The sequence below is a fragment of the Colias croceus genome, chromosome 22 (assembly GCF_905220415.1).
Source record: "Colias croceus chromosome 22, ilColCroc2.1".
Taxonomy (NCBI): Eukaryota; Metazoa; Arthropoda; class Insecta; order Lepidoptera; family Pieridae; genus Colias; species Colias croceus.
Genome location: NC_059558.1, coordinates 620,077 through 639,247, shown reverse-complemented (window position 1 = coordinate 639,247; position 19,171 = coordinate 620,077). Strand labels below are relative to the sequence as shown.

The following is a 19,171-nucleotide window of genomic DNA, read 5'->3' as shown; positions in this document are numbered from 1 at the left end:
TTTTCTTTCAATCTTCTCGTGTTTTTATAACGTATAATTTATATCATGTGTAAAATATTTTTGTACTGTATAACATAATGGTGCTTTGGCAATTCTGTGAGCCATTACGTTCAATAAATAAATCCTACTAATATTATTAATGCGAAAGTTTGTGAGGATGGATGTGTATGTGTGTGTTTGTTACTCTTTCACGCAAATTACTGAACCGGTTACAATGAAATTTAGGGGCCATCCATAAAGTACGTCACACGTAAAGGGAGGAGGAGGAGGTCGACAAAGTGTGACATGGTGTGACAAGGGGAGGGAGGGGTCCGTGGGGGTTGCGTGACATCACATTTCAAAATACTAATCGCGTAATTGGAAATATAAATTAAACTAAAAACTATGTCCAACTCTATCAAGGGCAATACGGTTTAAATTGTTTTGTTGACAATTTATATTTATTCATTAGTTTATTTTTTGTTATTGTTTCAAATATTTGATATTATGTTGATTTCATAAAAAAGTACTTAATTTAAATGGAAATAAAACTAATTCCGGAACTGCTGTTTTAAGTTAATAATTTTTCGATGTTAAATTGCAAAACATGTGACGTCACACTAGGGAGGGAGAGGTCTTAGAAATGTGACCACCTGTGACAAGCACGGGGGGGGGGGGGCTCAAAAACTCATGAAATTAGTGTGACGTACTTTATGGATGGCCCCTTAGCACACGTATAGAGGTCAACTTGGATTAGCACATATGATAGGTTTTATCGTGGAAATCCCATGGGAACGGGAAGTATGCGGGTTTTTCTTTAAGCCGCGGGCGGAAAACTAGTATAACACAGTGAAGTATAATTAATAAAAAAGACGTGTGGCACTCGGGGACTGTCGCGGTAAAGCTATTGCATGCTATGCCTTCAAGCCACACCTCCGTACCCGTCAGAGTGGGGAGCGTGAGGTTTTTTCGTTACGGAATTTCTGGATTCGGTCCCCGCGCTCAAGGCCCGCGATAGAAGCTATGCAATAGCGTAATAACTAATAAATATAGAGCGCAACACTCACACACTTGTCCTTGGGCTCCTTGGTGTGCAGGTTGACGAGCGCGCCGCGCCGCAGCTCGTCGCCGCACACGTAGCACACCTCCGTCATGCAGTTCTTGTCCGGCATCGACAGGTCCAGGATGTCGCGGTCCGAGCTCGAGTTCGAGTTGCCCGAGTACACGGACACTGTCGATCTGGAACGTGGCAAATTTTTTCGTTTAAAAATTACGGTAACAAAAAAAAATTATGGTCAAATAGTCCAGCAGTTCCAGAGATTGGCCAGACGAACAGATAGGCGGTTATTTCAAATTCAAATTATATTATTTATTTATTTGCAAGAATGTAGTTACAAATTACAGATGTTTTCATTACAATATTACGTGGCTAAATACATTCTACCCATCGAGGGGTGTGCAAACATTAGAATAGAAAGCAAATAATCCGATATATATGTCGTGTCTCACCTGACAGCGTCCAGGTATCCGGCGGGCTCGCTGGCGGCGGAGTGCTGCGAGCCGACCGATATGACGGACGGGTCGCGCGCGCGCAGGTCCAGCACGCCGCCCTCCTCCTCGCCCGTGGTGATACCAGCCCCACCGACCCCAGGTGTGTATCGCGCCTGGAAGTGTTTGGGGGAAATGTTATATAGTGGCAATAGAATTACAGTAAAGATACATATAGATAGTTATATAATTATATGGATAAAGGACGCAAATCGCATTGCTATGAAACCAGGGGTATGAGTCAAAAGCTACTTATTGTGCCCAAACATCACACAACCGCTTTCAGGTTTCAGTTATAATGCTACGAAGTGTTGGAATAACTTGCCTCCACCCTTACGTAACCTTCGTTGCATTAATAACTTCAAAATTAAAGTTGCTGATTTTATTTTTAAATCCTACCGTAAAACGTAGCATCTCTCTTTTGTGTGTATTTATTTATATAATGTATGTTTATTAACCCTTAAATTGATTTCGTCCGTTTTAAAAGACATAGTATTTACACACATGCTGGCGCTGTTATGGCAGACCTAAGCTTCGCTAATCGGTATATTGGGAAGAGACTAGCTATGTCCTTCGCGTACATGCAGGTTTTTTTACCAAAGCCATGTACAGTCGCGAATGGTGACCATTTGAAAATTGCAAAAAACGGATCTCTTGACTCTTTTGATAAAATTGATAATATCTGTAAGTATTTTGGCTATTTTGCTTATAATGTTATATTATTAGTTAGAATACGATTGTAAGTATAGTATTTTGACATAATTTTGACATATTTTACAATATTTGGTATACAAATATTCGTTTATATACGATGTCCCATAAAACGGACGTTGACAACTTGGAGTATATACTAGGGTATTCTTCACATGTCCTATGTAACGGACGTTGCCAATAAGGCCCTCCATTTTCAACGGAATAATTTTGATATATTTTTCTCTATTTTTATTATATTTTACAGGAGCATGACTTGGCAATCAATAAAAAATTCCCTCACTACCTCTGGCGGAAGCTGAAGAGTCTGGCGTTGAGTTGAGATGTCGATTTCGAAGGAAATGTAGACCTACAGGAGTGATTTCACTATGATAACAGTGTCAATCATTTACCCCCAGCACCATACCTTCGGAATTATACGACATATTGATTTGAGACACAATGAAGATTCAAAAAGTCAGAATTTTTACCATCAACAAAATATTATTGCTGCAGAATTACAGCCATTACATGAGGTGTGAGATGAATCTTCCCTACTTCTCAGTAGTTCTTCAGCCACAGCATCATGTTACTTACCAGAAATACCACCCAATGTTTGAAAATTTAAATAATATAATACCTTACAAATTAAAAAACAGGCAGACAATGGATATAATATATGCCAAAGAATCCAAAAAAAGCGATTTAAATTTCCTGTTCGTTTTGGTACTTCAGGCATGGTATACGACTTCTTTGCATACGATGAAGCAAACACATTTCAAACTGTACAATTTAGTGAATGGGAAGAGGACTTTCTTGGTGTATTAGATAAGTTCTCAGGCTATGTAATACTATTTCTATTCCAATTCTTAGCATATTCTTAGGCTGTGATTTTTAGTACTGTCGTTTTTTAAAATCCATTATTTTTAACGATATCGTTAAAGTTTTAACCAACATTTTAAGACAGACGTTTGAAAAGCTTATTCTAGATCCTCCATAATTATAATTTGATAATAATTTTGAATTACAGAGTTGAAAATGTGCATTGTAGTCATGTACCACGGTTGCAGGAATAATGTACAATGTCCGTTATATGTGACGGTTCGAACATGTACATATAATTGGCAATGTCCGTTTTATGTGACATAGTGAAAACAATAGAAAAAATTAAAATTTTTAATTTTTTTTTTCATTTTCCTCTTTTCTATCCTAATTCCAATACGTCCTCCAAATTTGGACATTATAAACACAAGTTATCTAGGGGTGACAATTTAAGGGTTAATTTTTATTATATTCGTTACCATACAATTTTCTTTTACTTATATGTATGATATTTTTAATGTGTAATATATTTTGTTTATTTTTTGAATATTATTTCCATTCTTCTATTTCGGTCTGTAGCTGTTCTTCAAACAAGGGGGCCACTGAAAATCAGTGCTGTGCCGTTGATGGCACAGCTAAATACTGAGTTGGTCCCTTTTTGCTAAAGGTCTGCCACACTTTTGTCTCTTTCTCTGTTTTTGTATTTCTTTTCTTTTATTATATCTGTTGTTGGCCTTTGGTAAATAAATTCTTTCTATTCTATTCTATTCTATTCTTATATCAAAACAGTTGGGAAGATTTGTTTATTTCTTCTTAGCTACGTGAAAATTGACAAAATTTCAAACTATAAATATATATGTATATGTATACAAAAAGAGCGTATGTGCCGAGTACACGTGTCAGAAGTGAAACTTCTTTGTCAAGATTCAAATATGCCAAAATCGTCGCCTTAATCCATGACGTGATGGTATTGCCCTGAAACGACCTTGCAATTATACTCTTAAGGAGCCTTAAGAAGTTTCACAATACAAAATTTACATAATCATAATTTTTCAACAAAAACTAAACCGCTTGTCAGAACTAGACAAATTTTCAAATTGTACAAACTGAAATTAGTGCCTTCCATTTAAATATTATTTGAGTGCGCCGTTTCGAACGTTTTATAGACAATTTCGCTACTGTTCCTATACTGTGTGTATACCAACTGTAGCCCCGCACTCACCCGGACATTCCCCGGATACTTGGCGTCCTTCTTCGGCGACTGCGGTCGCGGCGGGTCGGGCGCGCGCGCGGGCGGCGGCGGCTCGTCGCGCGGCGCGCCCTCCGCGCCCAGCCCCAGCACCTGCGCCGCGTACTCGCCCTGGAACGACATGTCCGCGCCTGCACACGGGACGGGACCAGTGTTATACATGTGTTTCGATTTTTAAATTAAAAATAAAGTATATATTCTTATGATGCCCGCGCCTGCATACGCAATACGCATATAGGGACGAATGTTATACATACATGTTTCGATGTTTAAATTGAAAAAAAAAAATATTTTTTATTTAACTAAATATAAACACTAACACACACACACTCCCTCTTCCGAACACTCGACTACTACGCATACTTACTTGTATTTCAATAAAAAATATAGAAAAATTGTCCGGTTTAAAAAATAAACAATTCCTTGCAACTGCACTACTATTAATAATTCTATTTCAATGAAAAAATATAAAAAAACGCAAAAAATTGTTCATTTTACTTTAATTCCTTGCAAATATAAAAAAAAATATGTTTCAAACAACATGCACTTATAACATCAACAGGACGATTTCATTAGGAACATATAAAAAATTGAATCGGAATAGTTGTCGATACCTACTCTTGTCTCTTGTGTCAATATTAGCTGCTTAATATTAAATAGACGACATACTATTGATGAAAGCGTCATAAGAAATCTCAAATCTCTATCACACAACACCAAACATCCGTTCAAACATCCAAATAAATAGGTCATTACACATAATTATCGCGTTAACAAAGGCGAAGCGTCGCGGGTCACGGCCGCGCGGCGGATGGGTGAAAGTGAACAGCTGATAGCACGCACACAGACGCAGCGAGACGCACACACGCACAGTTACGGCAGTCTAAGTTTGTGTTTGGTAATGTATGCAGGCATGTTTAGCTAATGTTGAAGCATGTTCGAGATAGGTAAGAGAACTAGTGATTTTTCATATTATAAGCGTGTAGACTATTGAATGTTCGTTAAAGTGCCTTTAAAGATTTAATTTATAAATGGGCGATTAAGGATTACTTATCCAATTGCTATTGTATTGTTATATTAATATTAATGCTCGAACTAAATTTGATACGCAAATAGATAAATAATTAAATAACATGAATGTTCACCGTATCATCATGCTAGAGTTTTTTTTTTTTTTTTTTTTAATTCATTCTGCTATCTGGCTCTTAACCTGAACCCGCACCCTCTAACTCAATATGCCTAAACATCAACCACTGCACAAACCAGATCAATGAGGGCACAAAAACACGTCCCTCGTCAATACCAAGCACACATAATTCGCTATCAACGAATAAATACAATCGTTAAATTAGCATAAACATTTAGTCTAGAATCTATGCTGCGCGAACCGGTTCGAACCGGTACACAGCTGTGACTAAACGCGCGCCATCGCTGCCCACTTACGATATCTGCCAAATTGTTTGTGTACTAAACGAATGGGATTAATGAATTAAACGAATGTGTTTACTGTTTATTCAATAAGAAAGCCAGACTGCCTGAAAATTGCAGAGTTTTTCTATGTTGCTACGTTTTAAAATAAATCACCACTCGGACGCTCGATTGTTTATGAGGACTAAACCCACTATATTGTGTAGTTTGTTTTTAAAATGATATCTAATCTTATTGACATTCTTACGAAATTGAAGGTTACCCTAACAACATAACTTATGGTTCAAGTCGTGCATTAAAAAATATCTCAGACATATTAATATCATATACTTATACATTTGTCATATATAGCCTATACGTAGGAAAAAAAATATTCACGCTTAATCGACACACAACCTTACAAATCATACTTTTCCATTTATATTTATAAGTCGTACATGAACATAATATTACGTAAATATTATAACAATTGATGTTATTATAATATTATCACATGCCATTCGATACCTATTTATGTTACGTTTTATACCAAGTAAGCTAACACTGCAATAATAATTTTCCCATGAAAATTATGAATAGCAAATAATAAACGCGCGTTAGAAAAGGTTTAGTTTTCAATGTATGTATTGCAAAAACATCAAAGAAAACCATACAGTATCAAATAACTTATTCCCGGAATATAATATTTTTATCGTACCTACTGAAATCAAATAACGCTGTATTTTTGTATCTTTATTTTTTTACTCTATATTTCACTGTGACTGCTTATATTACACTTATTCTAGCAACGCCGAGTTACGCAGTTTATAAATAACTAGCTTTCCGCCCGCGGCTTCACCCGCGTTTTCAAAGAAAAACCCGCATAGTTCCCGTTCCTGTGGTATTTCTGGGATAAAACCAAGTCTTAGTGTTAATCCAACTTACCCTCTATATGTGTGCAAAATTTCATTGTATTCGGTTCAGTAGTATTTGCGTGAAAGAGTACCAAACGAACATTCATACTTCAATCCTTGGTTAAAACTTATTCATCGAATAACGTATTAGACTACCATTTCAAAAATATATTCTAATTGTCCGACAGTGTACAGGTGACATTTTAAAATGTTCGTGTAATACTTTATTGGACGGATAAATTTTAACCAAGGATTGAAAAATCAGCCCTAAATAATTTACCGACAACAATTGAAATGAAATTTCAATTAAAGTCCAACACATGGACTTTCCCTAGGTCTCTCAGGGCAAGCAAGTAGATAGAAAGAAGAAAGAGAGAATGATGCAGCCTAATCAGCCAGCCTTCCCGATTGAATCTTTCGTAATTTCCAACTATCCTATATAAACTTGAGTTACTATAATATCAACATTAATAAATACGAAAGAATATAAGAAAGGATTAAACACGTCACGCCGCGGGTGAAAGCCTGTATTGTGTAAACGGAACATCACATCGCCCGCCTCGCTCATAACAAACGTTTGTTTGTTTAAATAAAAAGCGGCTAAGCGTGTGCCGAGTCATAATAAAAACGTTCCGTAGAATTTACTGCAAATTTCAAAATTCTTTCGTAAACTTTCATATTTCCTTCTAAATTGATGAAATGAAACCTTTCATTAAGACCATGTATGTACCTATGTAATAGCAATAAATGTTCGTTGTTTTTGTACTAACAGGAATCAAGTAGACAATCTCAAAAGTTGCAATTCTTATAATTTTTTTTGTTCAAATATATAAAACAAGGTTTTCATGTATCGCCCACGGTACCCCAACCATGTAATAACACAAACGTCTGTTTACACTGAAAAAAACTGCGAAACAGTTGAAAGAAATCCACGGAGGATTTCTTTCAACTGTTTCGCATTGATAGCACTGTGTTTACAAATATTGTAATGTAGGCGTGCTATATACCAAGCTTCTTGTATATACCAAACGAGTTGGTAATTAGTATATAACTAACTACGTGAAATCTTCAAGTAAACTTCTCCGTAGATACTGCTTTCCGAATCTGTGGTAAATGTTAAAATAGTTTGGAAAATCCAAAAGTGCACGCCTCATAATCTCATCCTTTACAATAAAATTGATTATTTATACACTATAAATATAAAAAAGAAATAAAATAAAACAGTTGGAAAAGTAAAGAAAGCGGTACCGGAATAATTGAGCTATTTTTCTTGTGGCCCCACCTAGATGTGAAACTGCGCAGGTTTAAGGGACTGACTACCAACTTATTTTTTTAAACCTTGGCTTATAGTATAAAGAATCGAGTTTATAATGGTGAATTTTGAGTACACTATAAATATAAAAAAAAAATAAAGAATATATATAGATATACTAAAATTATGGAGAACAGTCGATATTTTTTTTTTGTTTATTTAATAACAATTAAACCACATCGAATCAGTCCCTGAAAAATGAAAGGGTTCTATTCCTGAGCATACTCAAGCGTAAGAGAAAAAAAAAGACTCGATTAGTAAAGTATTTCGGTCGCTATCGTGTTAACAAGAAAATCCTCCGCACATACAGACACACGGACGTCCAAGACAGAACTTTTTTAAACTGTTTTTTAACTAGTTTACATAACATAAATGACATCAAAAATATCATGAATGTTAAAAATAGTGTTTTTTTCTTAATATGTGTGTGTATGTATTATCTTACAAGTGCAATGTATGATACATAAAGACATTTTAAGTTTGAAAAATCAGATGTTTTGCGCGAAGTGACAGTAGTACCCACCTCAACGCTTCGCTTATGAGGCGTGCAATATGTAATGACGTTTCAAAAGTGCGTCTAGAAGAAGTCTTATTGAATAAATAAATGTTTGAGTTTGAAATGTTAGCTAACGTTTTTTTTTAGCTTGCGTTTTGTAAAGATTTCATAGCATTATTTCTCTACGGAGAATGAAAAGCATACATATTTAGTAAATGCTAGCTTAAACCGTCATTCAAATAGACTTCTTTGGAGAGCTCTCTTCAACAGTATCAATCTGCGTAGAAATTAAAAATGCACATTTATATTTTACTTGCAAAACTTTCTTAGGGTTCATCTCGTCAAACTATACAGAAATTATTGAGCAAATCAATGAGATATGACTGACTATATTAAATTTAATAGCTACAGAGTTCAGACATTCAGTAAATATCCCTGTTCCCTTACGGGGCAGATGTATTTCACATCTGTTTTACTCGTAAATTTTCTATAGCTATGTATCTTGCAGTATCCTAAGAGGTCAAAGTTTTTTTTTAGTATATAAATATTTATTTATCCTCTATTCATAGATATTTATTTATCTATTTGTTCTCATTTAATGTGGTAATACTAAAACGTGTTAAAAAGAATTACACGAAAAAAGTTTGAGTTATTTTTATTATTAGCCGCGACATAATATTTATGAAATTATTGTTGGAACGTGTTGAGAACAACATAAATTGCCACATTCGTGACCATGGTTATAAATACCACTAGTAAATTTTCTTAAGAAATATGTATTAAACACTCATTATAAACTAAATAAAACATAATACAGCACAGGCATTATACTTTTAGAAGCCGGTTTCTAAATAAAGGGTGGCATATTATTATTTCATAAATACCAATGATACTATACCTACCTACTTTTATATAAGTAGGTAGTTACTAGCGGTTCGCCCGGGTACATGTTTACGTTTTCTCTTTTTTCGTACTTGAATTAATATTATAAAAAAAAATTAACGAAATCGATTCAGCCGTACTTGAGTTATGCGTTTACCAACACAACACATTTTGTGATTCATTTTTATTTTGTAGAAGTATGTATAAGTTAATCTAAAAAAATATCCAACGCGTAATATTCTATACACCAACCTTTAAAATTACAATATCAATTAAATTCGCATCAATCCAAACGGGTAATAGACATGCAAACAGACGTATAAAATTTTCAAACAAAAAAAAAAACCGTAGACTAGATCGTCCCCCGTCTCCTCTGCATGCATTATTCATGGTGTCTCGTTACCCTGGCCGCGGAACAAGATGCCATGATTAATGAGATATACTATGTCTGCGTTTATTGATAGATATTATGTACAAATGAATACCTATGTCCCTTGGTATATTACACGTGAACAGCTGGATCGATTTCGCTAATACTTTTATGTTAGAAAGGTGTTAGAAAGCAAACGAAAAAAAAAAACAGCGTCAAAAACTCAAATCTACCTCTGAATAGTTTGCTCTCTACAAAATTCTATTTAGCTAATATGGATATTTTGAAAAATATAATGAGAGAGCTATTTTACATTTACGTACCTATACGAATCACAATTCACAACTCAATAAGAGTAAGACACAAAAATACTTTTACCATATTGAAAATATACCTCATAAAGATTCATTACACACTCATAATACCAATACGTAATTTCAATGTCCTTCACGAAACATAAATATAAACCGATAAACCAATCACCCTCCTCCGTAACGCCGCCACAAAAAGAGGAAATTATCCACCCTGTACATAGGTAGACGCCAAAAATTACGTACTTACAGCGATATACCTAAAAAATATTCTAGGCACGCGAATACGTGTGAAATGACGAGGCTCAATAAAAGATAAAAATATTTTCGTGTAGGGTGGGTAGTGGCCACCTCCCCCTAGGAGGGGTGTCGTTTAGATATTGAAATTCTGTTAAAATCGATCCACAGTCCACACAGTGAGATATCGCCGAATATTTTTTTCATCTAGACGGAATTTAATTTGCTCCTTCACGTCCTACTAGGGCATGCACCCGGGTTTACCCGGTTTCGAAAAACGGTTTTTTGATGATCTTGAGAACCGGGTCTGAATAATATGAAACCCGGTTCTCCCGGTTCCGACCAATATTATTTATATTTTGCTGCATTATTTTAACAAATTTATTCTATCAGACTCACGTGCATCGCGAATTTTCGTGCCACGCCTCAAGCGTGGCTCTGATTGGTTGTCTAACCTTAGATGCTATAGGTTTCCTAGTTAGTTGTATTTCCAAAAAAAAAAATAAAAAATTTGGCTTCGAAAATGACAAAAATTAGGCAACAGAAATATTTTTATTAGATTTGTCGTGAATTTGAAAAGCTGTTGATTTTACCTATGTGAAGTTGGCAACTAACTGAATAAAAATGAGTGTTTCTCAATTCTATACGATTGTACTAGGTTTGTACCGGATTGTACCGCTTTTTATTTCGTTTGTACCCCAAAGAGGTGGGGAGAAACATAGGGTCGTAGTTATATAGTTCGCTGCTAACTGAATAAAAATGAGTGTTTCTCAATTCTATTCGATTGTACTAGGTTTGTACCAGAACGTACCGCTTTTTATTTCGTTTGTACCCCAAAGAGGTGGGGGGAACATAGGATCGTAGTTATATAGTTTGCTGCTGACCTAGAAATACAGCATTTTTTTAATGCTAACTCAAAGCATTTCGTTTGTACCGGATTGTACCGTTATCAGAACCGAAAAAAATATATAAAAAAACTAATATTCACGTTTATATAAATATACATGAAGATACTAAAGAAAATTCGACTAACTGAATAAAAATGAGTGTTTCTCAATTCTATGCGATTGTACTAGGTTTGTACCGGATTGTACCGCTTTTTATTTCGTTTGTACCCCAAAGAGGTGGGGAGAAACATAGGGTCATAGTTATATAGTTCGCTGCCGACCTAGAAATACAGCATTTTTTTAAATGCTAACTCAAAGCATTTCGTTTGTACCGGATTGTACCGTTATCAGAACCGAAAAAAAAATAAAAAAAAATCATATTCACGTTTATATAAATATACATGAAGATACTAAAGAAAATTCGACTAACTGAATAAAAATGAGTGTTTCTCAATTCTATTCGATTGTACTAGGTTTGTATCGGATTGTACCGCTTTTTATTTCGTTTGTACCCCAAAAAAGTGGGGAGAAACATAGGGTCGTAGTTATATAGTTCGCTGCCGACCTAGAAATACAGCATTTTTTTAAATGCTAACTCAGAGCATTTCGTTTGTACCGGATTGAACCGTTATCAGAACCGAAAAAAAAATATATTAAAAAACTAATATTCACGTTTATACATATAAATATTTATGAAGATACTAAAGAAAATTCGACTAACTGAATAAAAATGAGTGTTTCTCAATTCTATTCGATTGTACTAGGTTTGTACCAGAACGTACCGTTTTTATTTCGTTTGTACCCCAAAGAGGTGGGGGGAAACAAAGGGTCGTAGTTATATAGTTTGCTGCCGACCTAGAAATACAGCATTTTTTTATGCTAACTCAAAGCATTTCGTTTGTACCGGATTGTACCGTTATCAGAACCGAAAAAAATATATAAAAAAACTAATATTCACGTTTATATAAATATACATGAAGATACTAAAGAAAATTCGACTAACTGAATAAAAATGAGTGTTTCTCAATTCTATGCGATTGTACTAGGTTTGTACCGGATTGTACCGCTTTTTATTTCGTTTGTACCCCAAAGAGGTGGGGAGAAACATAGGGTCGTAGTTATATAGTTCGCTGCCGACCTAGAAATACAGCATTTTTTTAAATGCTAACTCAAAGCATTTCGTTTGTACCGGATTGTGGCGTTATCAGAACCGAAAAAAATATATAAAAAAACTAATATTCACGTTTATATAAATATACATGAAGATACTAAAGAAAATTCGACTAACTGAATAAAAATGAGTGTGTCTCAATTCTATTCGATTGTACTAGGTTTGTACCAGAATGTACCGCTTTTTATTTCGTTTGTACCCCAAAGAGGTGGGGAGAAACATAGGGTCGTAGTTATATAGTTCGCTGCTAACTGAATAAAAATGAGTGTTTCTCAATTCTATTCGATTGTACTAGGTTTGTACCAGAACGTACCGCTTTTTATTTCGTTTGTACTCCAAAGAGGTGGGGAGAAACATAGGGTCGTAGTTATATAGTTCTGTAAAAAAACATTGTCGCTAATTCTTTGCTGATTCACATAATATTTTTGAATCATCATTGAGCACTCAAGAGCACCACTTCCACAATTCATTTTCGACCTACTTCGACTATATTACGTGATAATTGAATATTACGATAAGTGTTCCGTTTCTCATCGTTTGTACCGCTGGGCAAACCTTCCATACCTTCTTCCAATAGAGAAAACCACCGATTACGAATGTATTCTTGGGAAACTTTCGTAATTCCACAAGATTACAACCACAGTTGACAGATATACAGGGTGTAATCGTTAAGTGTGCACAGGCGATTATTCTGTAACTATTACAGATATCAAAAAACTTTAAACTGATATCGAAAGTACTTAACCTAATGAGAAAATGGCCATAATAAATTTTTACACAGTTAGTCGAATTTTCATTTTTATTCAGTTAGTCGAATTTTCTTTAGTATCTTCATGTATATTTATATAAACGTGAATATTAGTTTTTTAATATTTTTTTTTTCGGTTCTGATAACGGTACAATCCGGTACAAACGAAATGCTTTGAGCATCGACCACACAACCACTTTGAGTTAGCATTTAAAAAAAATCTGTATTTCTAGGTCGGCAGCGAACTATATAACTACGACCCTATGTTTCCCCCCACCTCTTTGTGGTAAAAACGAAATAAAAAGCGGTACGTTCTGGTACAAACCTAGTACAATCGAATAGAATTGAGAAACACTCATTTTTATTCAGTTAGCAGCGAACTATATAACTAAGACCCTATGTTTCTCCCCACCTCTTTGGGGTACAAACGAAATAAAAAGCGGTACAATCCGGTACAAACCTAGTACAATCGAATAGAATTGAGAAACACTCATTTTTATTCAGTTAGCAGCGAACTATATAACTACGACCCTATGTTTCTCCCCACCTCTTTGGGGTACAAACGAAATAAAAAGCGGTACAATCCGGTACAAACCTAGTACAATCGAATAGAATTGAGAAACACTCATTTTTATTCAGTTAGCAGCGAACTATATAACTACGACCCTATGTTTCTCCCCACCTCTTTGGGGTACAAACAAAATAAAAAGCGGTACAATCCGGTACAAACCTAGTACAATCGTATAGAATTGAGAAACACTCATTTTTATTCAGTTAGTTGCCAACTTCACATAGGTGTTGATTTTACTGTTTCCAGTCATGTTTTTGTTTTTGTTATCAAGCTGATATTTATATCGAATAGGTACTCAAGTCTACGGTCCCTTGATGCTGTGAAAAAGTCAAACTCACAAGCCAACGCATCAAAAGATACAGCCGTAAATGCTGAAAATTTTCGCAAATTTCGACATTTACATGGAACTCAAAACCTACAGGGTACTTCTCATGCACACAGAGCCTTGAAATTTGGTGAAAGTAATGTCTTATAACACAGATAAAGGAAAAATTGCTAGAAACATAAATTTTTATGTTACAACATTATAAAAAAAAATAGGTTTGTTCGGAGCCCTCGGAGCGCGAGTCCGACTCGCACTTGGCCGGTTTTTTGCTATACGGCGTGTTAAAGTTAAAGTCAAAATTATTTCGATTTAGGGAATAAATAGATACTTATAGATAAAAAGGTAAATTTTGAATGTAGTTTAAAAAGTGACGCGATTTAAAGTGCCCGGAGTTATAGTGACGCGAGTTAAAGCGACGGGAGCTAAAGTGACGGGAGCTAAAGTGACGGGAGCTAAAGTGACGGGAGGTAAAGTGACGCATGTTAAGGTGACGCGAGTAAGAGTGGCGGGAGGTAAAGTGACGGGAGGTAAAATGACGGGAGGTAAATGACGGGAGCTAAAGTGATGGGAGGTAAAGTGACGCGAGTTAAAGTGGCGGGAGTTAAAATTAAAGTGAAAGTTGGTCAAAATTATTTTTATCTAGGGAATAGATACTTATTACTTATAGATAATAATTGAAACTTTAAATGTAGTTTAAAATAACGAATGACAAAAGTGTCGGGAGGTAAAGTGACGGAAGCTAAAGTGACGGGAGGTAAAGTGACGCAAGTTAAAGTGACGGGAGGTAAAGTGGTGGAAGTTAAAGTGACGGGAGGTAAAGTAGCGGAAGTTAAAGTGACGGGAGGTAAAATGACAGGAGGTAAAGTGTCGTCAGTTAAAGTGGCGGGAGCTAAAGTGATGGGAGGTAAAGTGACGCGAGTTAGTGGCGGGAGTTAAAGTTAAAGTGAAAGTTGGTCAAAATTATTTCTTTTTAGGGAATAGATACTTATAGATAATAAATGAAACTTTAAATGTAGTTTAAAATAACGAATGACAAAAGTGGCGGGAGGTAAATTGACGGAAGCTAAAGTGACGGGAGTTAAAGTTACGTAAGTTTATGTGACAGGAGGTAAAGTGACGCGGTCCTACTAACATTATAGATGCGAAAGTTTGTGAGGATGTGTGTGTGTGCACGCAAATACTACTGAACTGATTATAATGTTATTTAGCACACATATAGAGGGTATCTTGTATTAACACAGGATAGGTTTTATCCCGGAAATCCCGCGGGAACGGGAACTATGCGGGTTTGTCTTTGAAAACGCGGGCGAAGCCGCGGGCGGAAAGCTAGTTTATCATATTAAAAGTTTGAAGTGAGAAGAGAATCAGAGTGAAATGTTTTTAGAGTGAATTCTATTGAGGTTGCTTTTGCGACGTATATGTGAATGTGAACGTTATTTTTAATAGTTTTTTATAGCCTTTATAATAAGCTGAATAAAATAAGTAGCTATTAATAAAATACGACCGCTTTTACTCATGTTTTTCATTCGCATTAGTTATTTATGTATGGGAAGCTGATGTCATCTTTCAAATTGCGAAATTTTATATTCTAGCATGCTTTTACTTATTATACTGACCTGGTGGTTCCGGTTGTTCATGTCTTGTTACAAAACTCATTTATTACGACTAAAAAAATGTATTCTAATTGTCCGTATTTGACAGTTTACAGGTGACATTTTAAAATTTTAGTGTAATACTTTATTGGACGGATAAATTTTAACCAAGGATTGAAAAATCGGCCCTTAATAATAGATACGTATAGATTATTTTCATGTAGTTATTTTTAACGTTAATATATTACTATACAACATGAATGAATGAAAAATTATAAACTTCTAATTCGGATAAAATTTACTACACATAGTTTAAAACTACAAAATAAAAACATAAAATGTATCTTTATCCCAATATAAAACGCGACTACACCAACACAACAATCCACATTCCACTCGAAGCTCTCCAGTCTACATTCCAACCTCTCCAAATACACAAGACATTTCGTAAAAACCGTGAAAACTGAAAAGCCGGCGGAAAAATAGTTTTCGACTTTTCAAAATTGCACACAACATTACTCCACCCGTGACCCAGTTCGCATCTCCTTGGCTTTTTTCTCAGCTCGACGCGACTCAAATAAAATTCCTGCGAGAAATTTTTTAACAAAAATTTTTCCTCCTTTTAAAAATATCAGGAAGTGCTACGTTGCGCTGCGTGCTTTTAATTTTTTTATATATTTTTATTATAAAATTTCTTTGAAAACGCAAACGAGACGTGCGAAATTCATTAGTTAATTTTTAAGGAAAACTTGAAATATGCTTCTGCAATGTTGTATATTTAACGGTAAGAAGAAACACTTTAGTGACTTAATGTATTATGTGCAAAAGCTATATATAGTGTAGTGAGTACGATTTCTCATATATTTTCTTATAATAATTAAATCAAGTTTCGTTTTTCGTCCGAATCGAGTCAATCATCAAATTTAGACCAGTCGTTTTTGACTTACAATCTCAATCAACTCAATGATGTTATCATATGGCTTATTAGAGCTAATATCTTGACAAATGAACGCACGTGCAAAACTAGTTTATATTAATTTAAGAGCATCTACTTTTTATTGTGACTAATTAGTATAGACTTTGTCGAATTAAATTGTTTTATTCTATTTATTTTTACATAAATTATGATAAATAACTTATACTTAATCAAGTTTTTATCCTCAGCCACTAATGCGATGAAAAATTTTTACAGAAAAATCCTGCACAGTACATAAATTATATTAAACAAGCCTAATATGTTCATCTATCTCGAAAATACAATTCATTCAAATCCGCTTAGCGATTTCCTACAACAACCAATGTTTGGGTATGTACCCATAAGCAAAATTTAGATTCACGAAATAAAGTTAAGTACATAGTATATACTACCTATTTGGAAAATTAAATGCAGCATCCGACAAACGATAAATTTAACAAACAAAACATGTTTATTTTAATCATCATTTAATTGCTTATTCGTTAAACGTGTTTATTTACATAACGTGGTGCATTTCCATTTATGATAAACTAATTGATGACCACGGCTTCGCACGAGCCGATAAAATAAATATATTTTTTCAAACTAATGTGTATAAAAATATGCGACACGAGATTTATATATGTAACATATTAAGATAAAATGGATTTCGAGGAAGGTTTTATTTAGTACATAATTTTTTTAGTAGGCATATAATTTTTTAAGTTTTAGACAAAGCCGTGGACGAAAAGCTATCAGTTATCTACGTCGATGTTTGTATACTGTGACGTCATTTGCGATATGATGACTAAACATGAAATGTGCGACATAACGATGTTTTGCACAAAAAAAATACATTTTGTATGCAGATAAATACATATATTTATTTAGCACTCCTGTGAAATAAAGTCTTTGACGTCACCGTTAGGTTATCTATATTCTATACTTATATTAGTAAGCTGAAGTGTTTGTTTGCTTGAATGCGCTAATCTCAGGAACCACGGGGCCGATTTAAAAAAATATTTTACTGTTATACAGTCAATTTATCGAGGAATGCTATAGGTTATACCTATATCATCACGCTATGACGAATAGGAGCGGAACAATGCGGATGAAACCGCGGGGCACAGCTAGTGTTCAATAATTTTACATACGTTACACATTTTATTAGTTTCACCCATAAAGTCCCGTATATAAGGTCAGTAAGAAAGAAGGTAACGTCTCGTGGGAACCGAACCCACGATCGATCCCACGTGCATAATGGCATTATGTACTCATTATATTAACGGTATCAAATAATTATGTAATTAACGACGATCAATCGTATTATAGTCGCTTCGGTGGTGAAGAATTATTTAGAGATCTATAATATATTCTAAGGGTTCTTTGTTATGTTATAGGTATATACTATGATATATAAAAGAGCTAGATACGTTACCCGCTCTCTATTTTGGCAAGAAAAAACTCAGGTAAGTGCCCGAGTTTCACTTAGTCACGCACCATTCAGCGTCGTGGCTGGACGTTCTTTTTGTATTTTAATCGGCAGTTGTTATTACGAAGTACATGAGTGAGACATGTATTATGTCTCGTGCGTGAGAGTGAAAGAGAGAACAACTGTATTGGTGATAATGCGTTAGTAAGTAGGTATGTATTAATTACGCTGTTTTTTAGTGCAATAATGTTGGCGTATGCTGCGTCTACTAGTATAATAGGTCACTGGGTATATAAGTAATTTCAGGAAAAAAATGTTTGCAGAATCGTGACAAGTAGCTTTTTAAAAACGAGTTAAACCACTTTAAAATATTATTACAGTGTCGTAAATTATCTTTTAGATTAAGATTTATACACGAGATCTAAGATCTTGTGTATAAATCTTTCATAAGTTATATCGGACGATATAAACTACTATTTAAAAAGTCCTCTATAATTAATGCCTTATAAATTATAATCTATGTACATTGTACAGCGAGTAATAGCTGCATCTAAATTCTATATAACAAGCCGTCCATTCAGTCCAACCACAGAGTCCAACCGCTCGATGTCAACTGACACACCATACTATACATATATCCAACTATCCCCGCAAACACACCACTTTCCTTGCAACACATAATATAATATCCAACTATCCTCACACACACACCACTTTCCTTACAACCCTACATTATATCAAACTACCCGCACACACCACTCTCCTTATTACCAACTACCCACACTCACCAATAAACGGTTTCCCATCGAGCCGCTTCATCCAATAGAACCGCTGGCTGTGCGGCTTGTTCTCGCGGTCGTACTGCTCCCACTGCTGCCGCAGGAACGTGTAGCACACGCAGCAGCACTTGACCGTGCCGTCCTCGTCGCCCTCGGCCCGGTAGTCCGCGGGCGGCGCGTGACCGCCGAGGAACGGGAAGTATGGCTCCGAGCTCTGCGTGGTGACAGATTGCATACCAATGTTTTATTTGTGATAGCTAGGTTTGTAACAATACAAACGCTAATGCTTTGTGGTTAACGAAAAAATTTAATTGATCAATAAATCAATACTTTTATAAGTTCCAATGCCAATTCAATATTATGCTGGTCAACGTATTTATTTAGGAGTTAAAACATTTTTTTATAATATATAGTTATATAGCAGATTTTATTGTTATGAAAACAAAAAGAGCTCATTGAACCCAGCGATTCGACATAGTTCTTCGAATTAAAAT

The 19,171-nt window shown here is 35.0% G+C and overlaps 1 protein-coding gene and 1 long non-coding RNA gene across 2 annotated transcripts in view; one reads left to right on the top strand and one right to left on the bottom strand.

The window, feature by feature from the left end:
* Positions 1-18,912, bottom strand: part of LOC123701945 — a 106,189-nt gene extending 87,277 nt beyond the window's left edge. The window contains exons 1-4 of the mRNA XM_045649579.1: positions 18,687-18,912; positions 4,262-4,419; positions 1,489-1,643; positions 1,047-1,218 (exon numbers count right to left, since the gene is read on the bottom strand). Of these exons, the coding sequence (XP_045505535.1) occupies positions 1,047-1,218; positions 1,489-1,643; positions 4,262-4,419; positions 18,687-18,912 (711 nt within the window). The remainder of the gene's footprint in view (positions 1-1,046; positions 1,219-1,488; positions 1,644-4,261; positions 4,420-18,686) is intronic.
* On the top strand, positions 1,993-3,397 carry LOC123701813. The gene is made up of 2 exons (XR_006752782.1): positions 1,993-2,211; positions 2,486-3,397. It is a non-coding gene; the product is annotated as an uncharacterized LOC123701813 (long non-coding RNA).
* Positions 18,913-19,171: the final 259 nt, after the last annotated feature.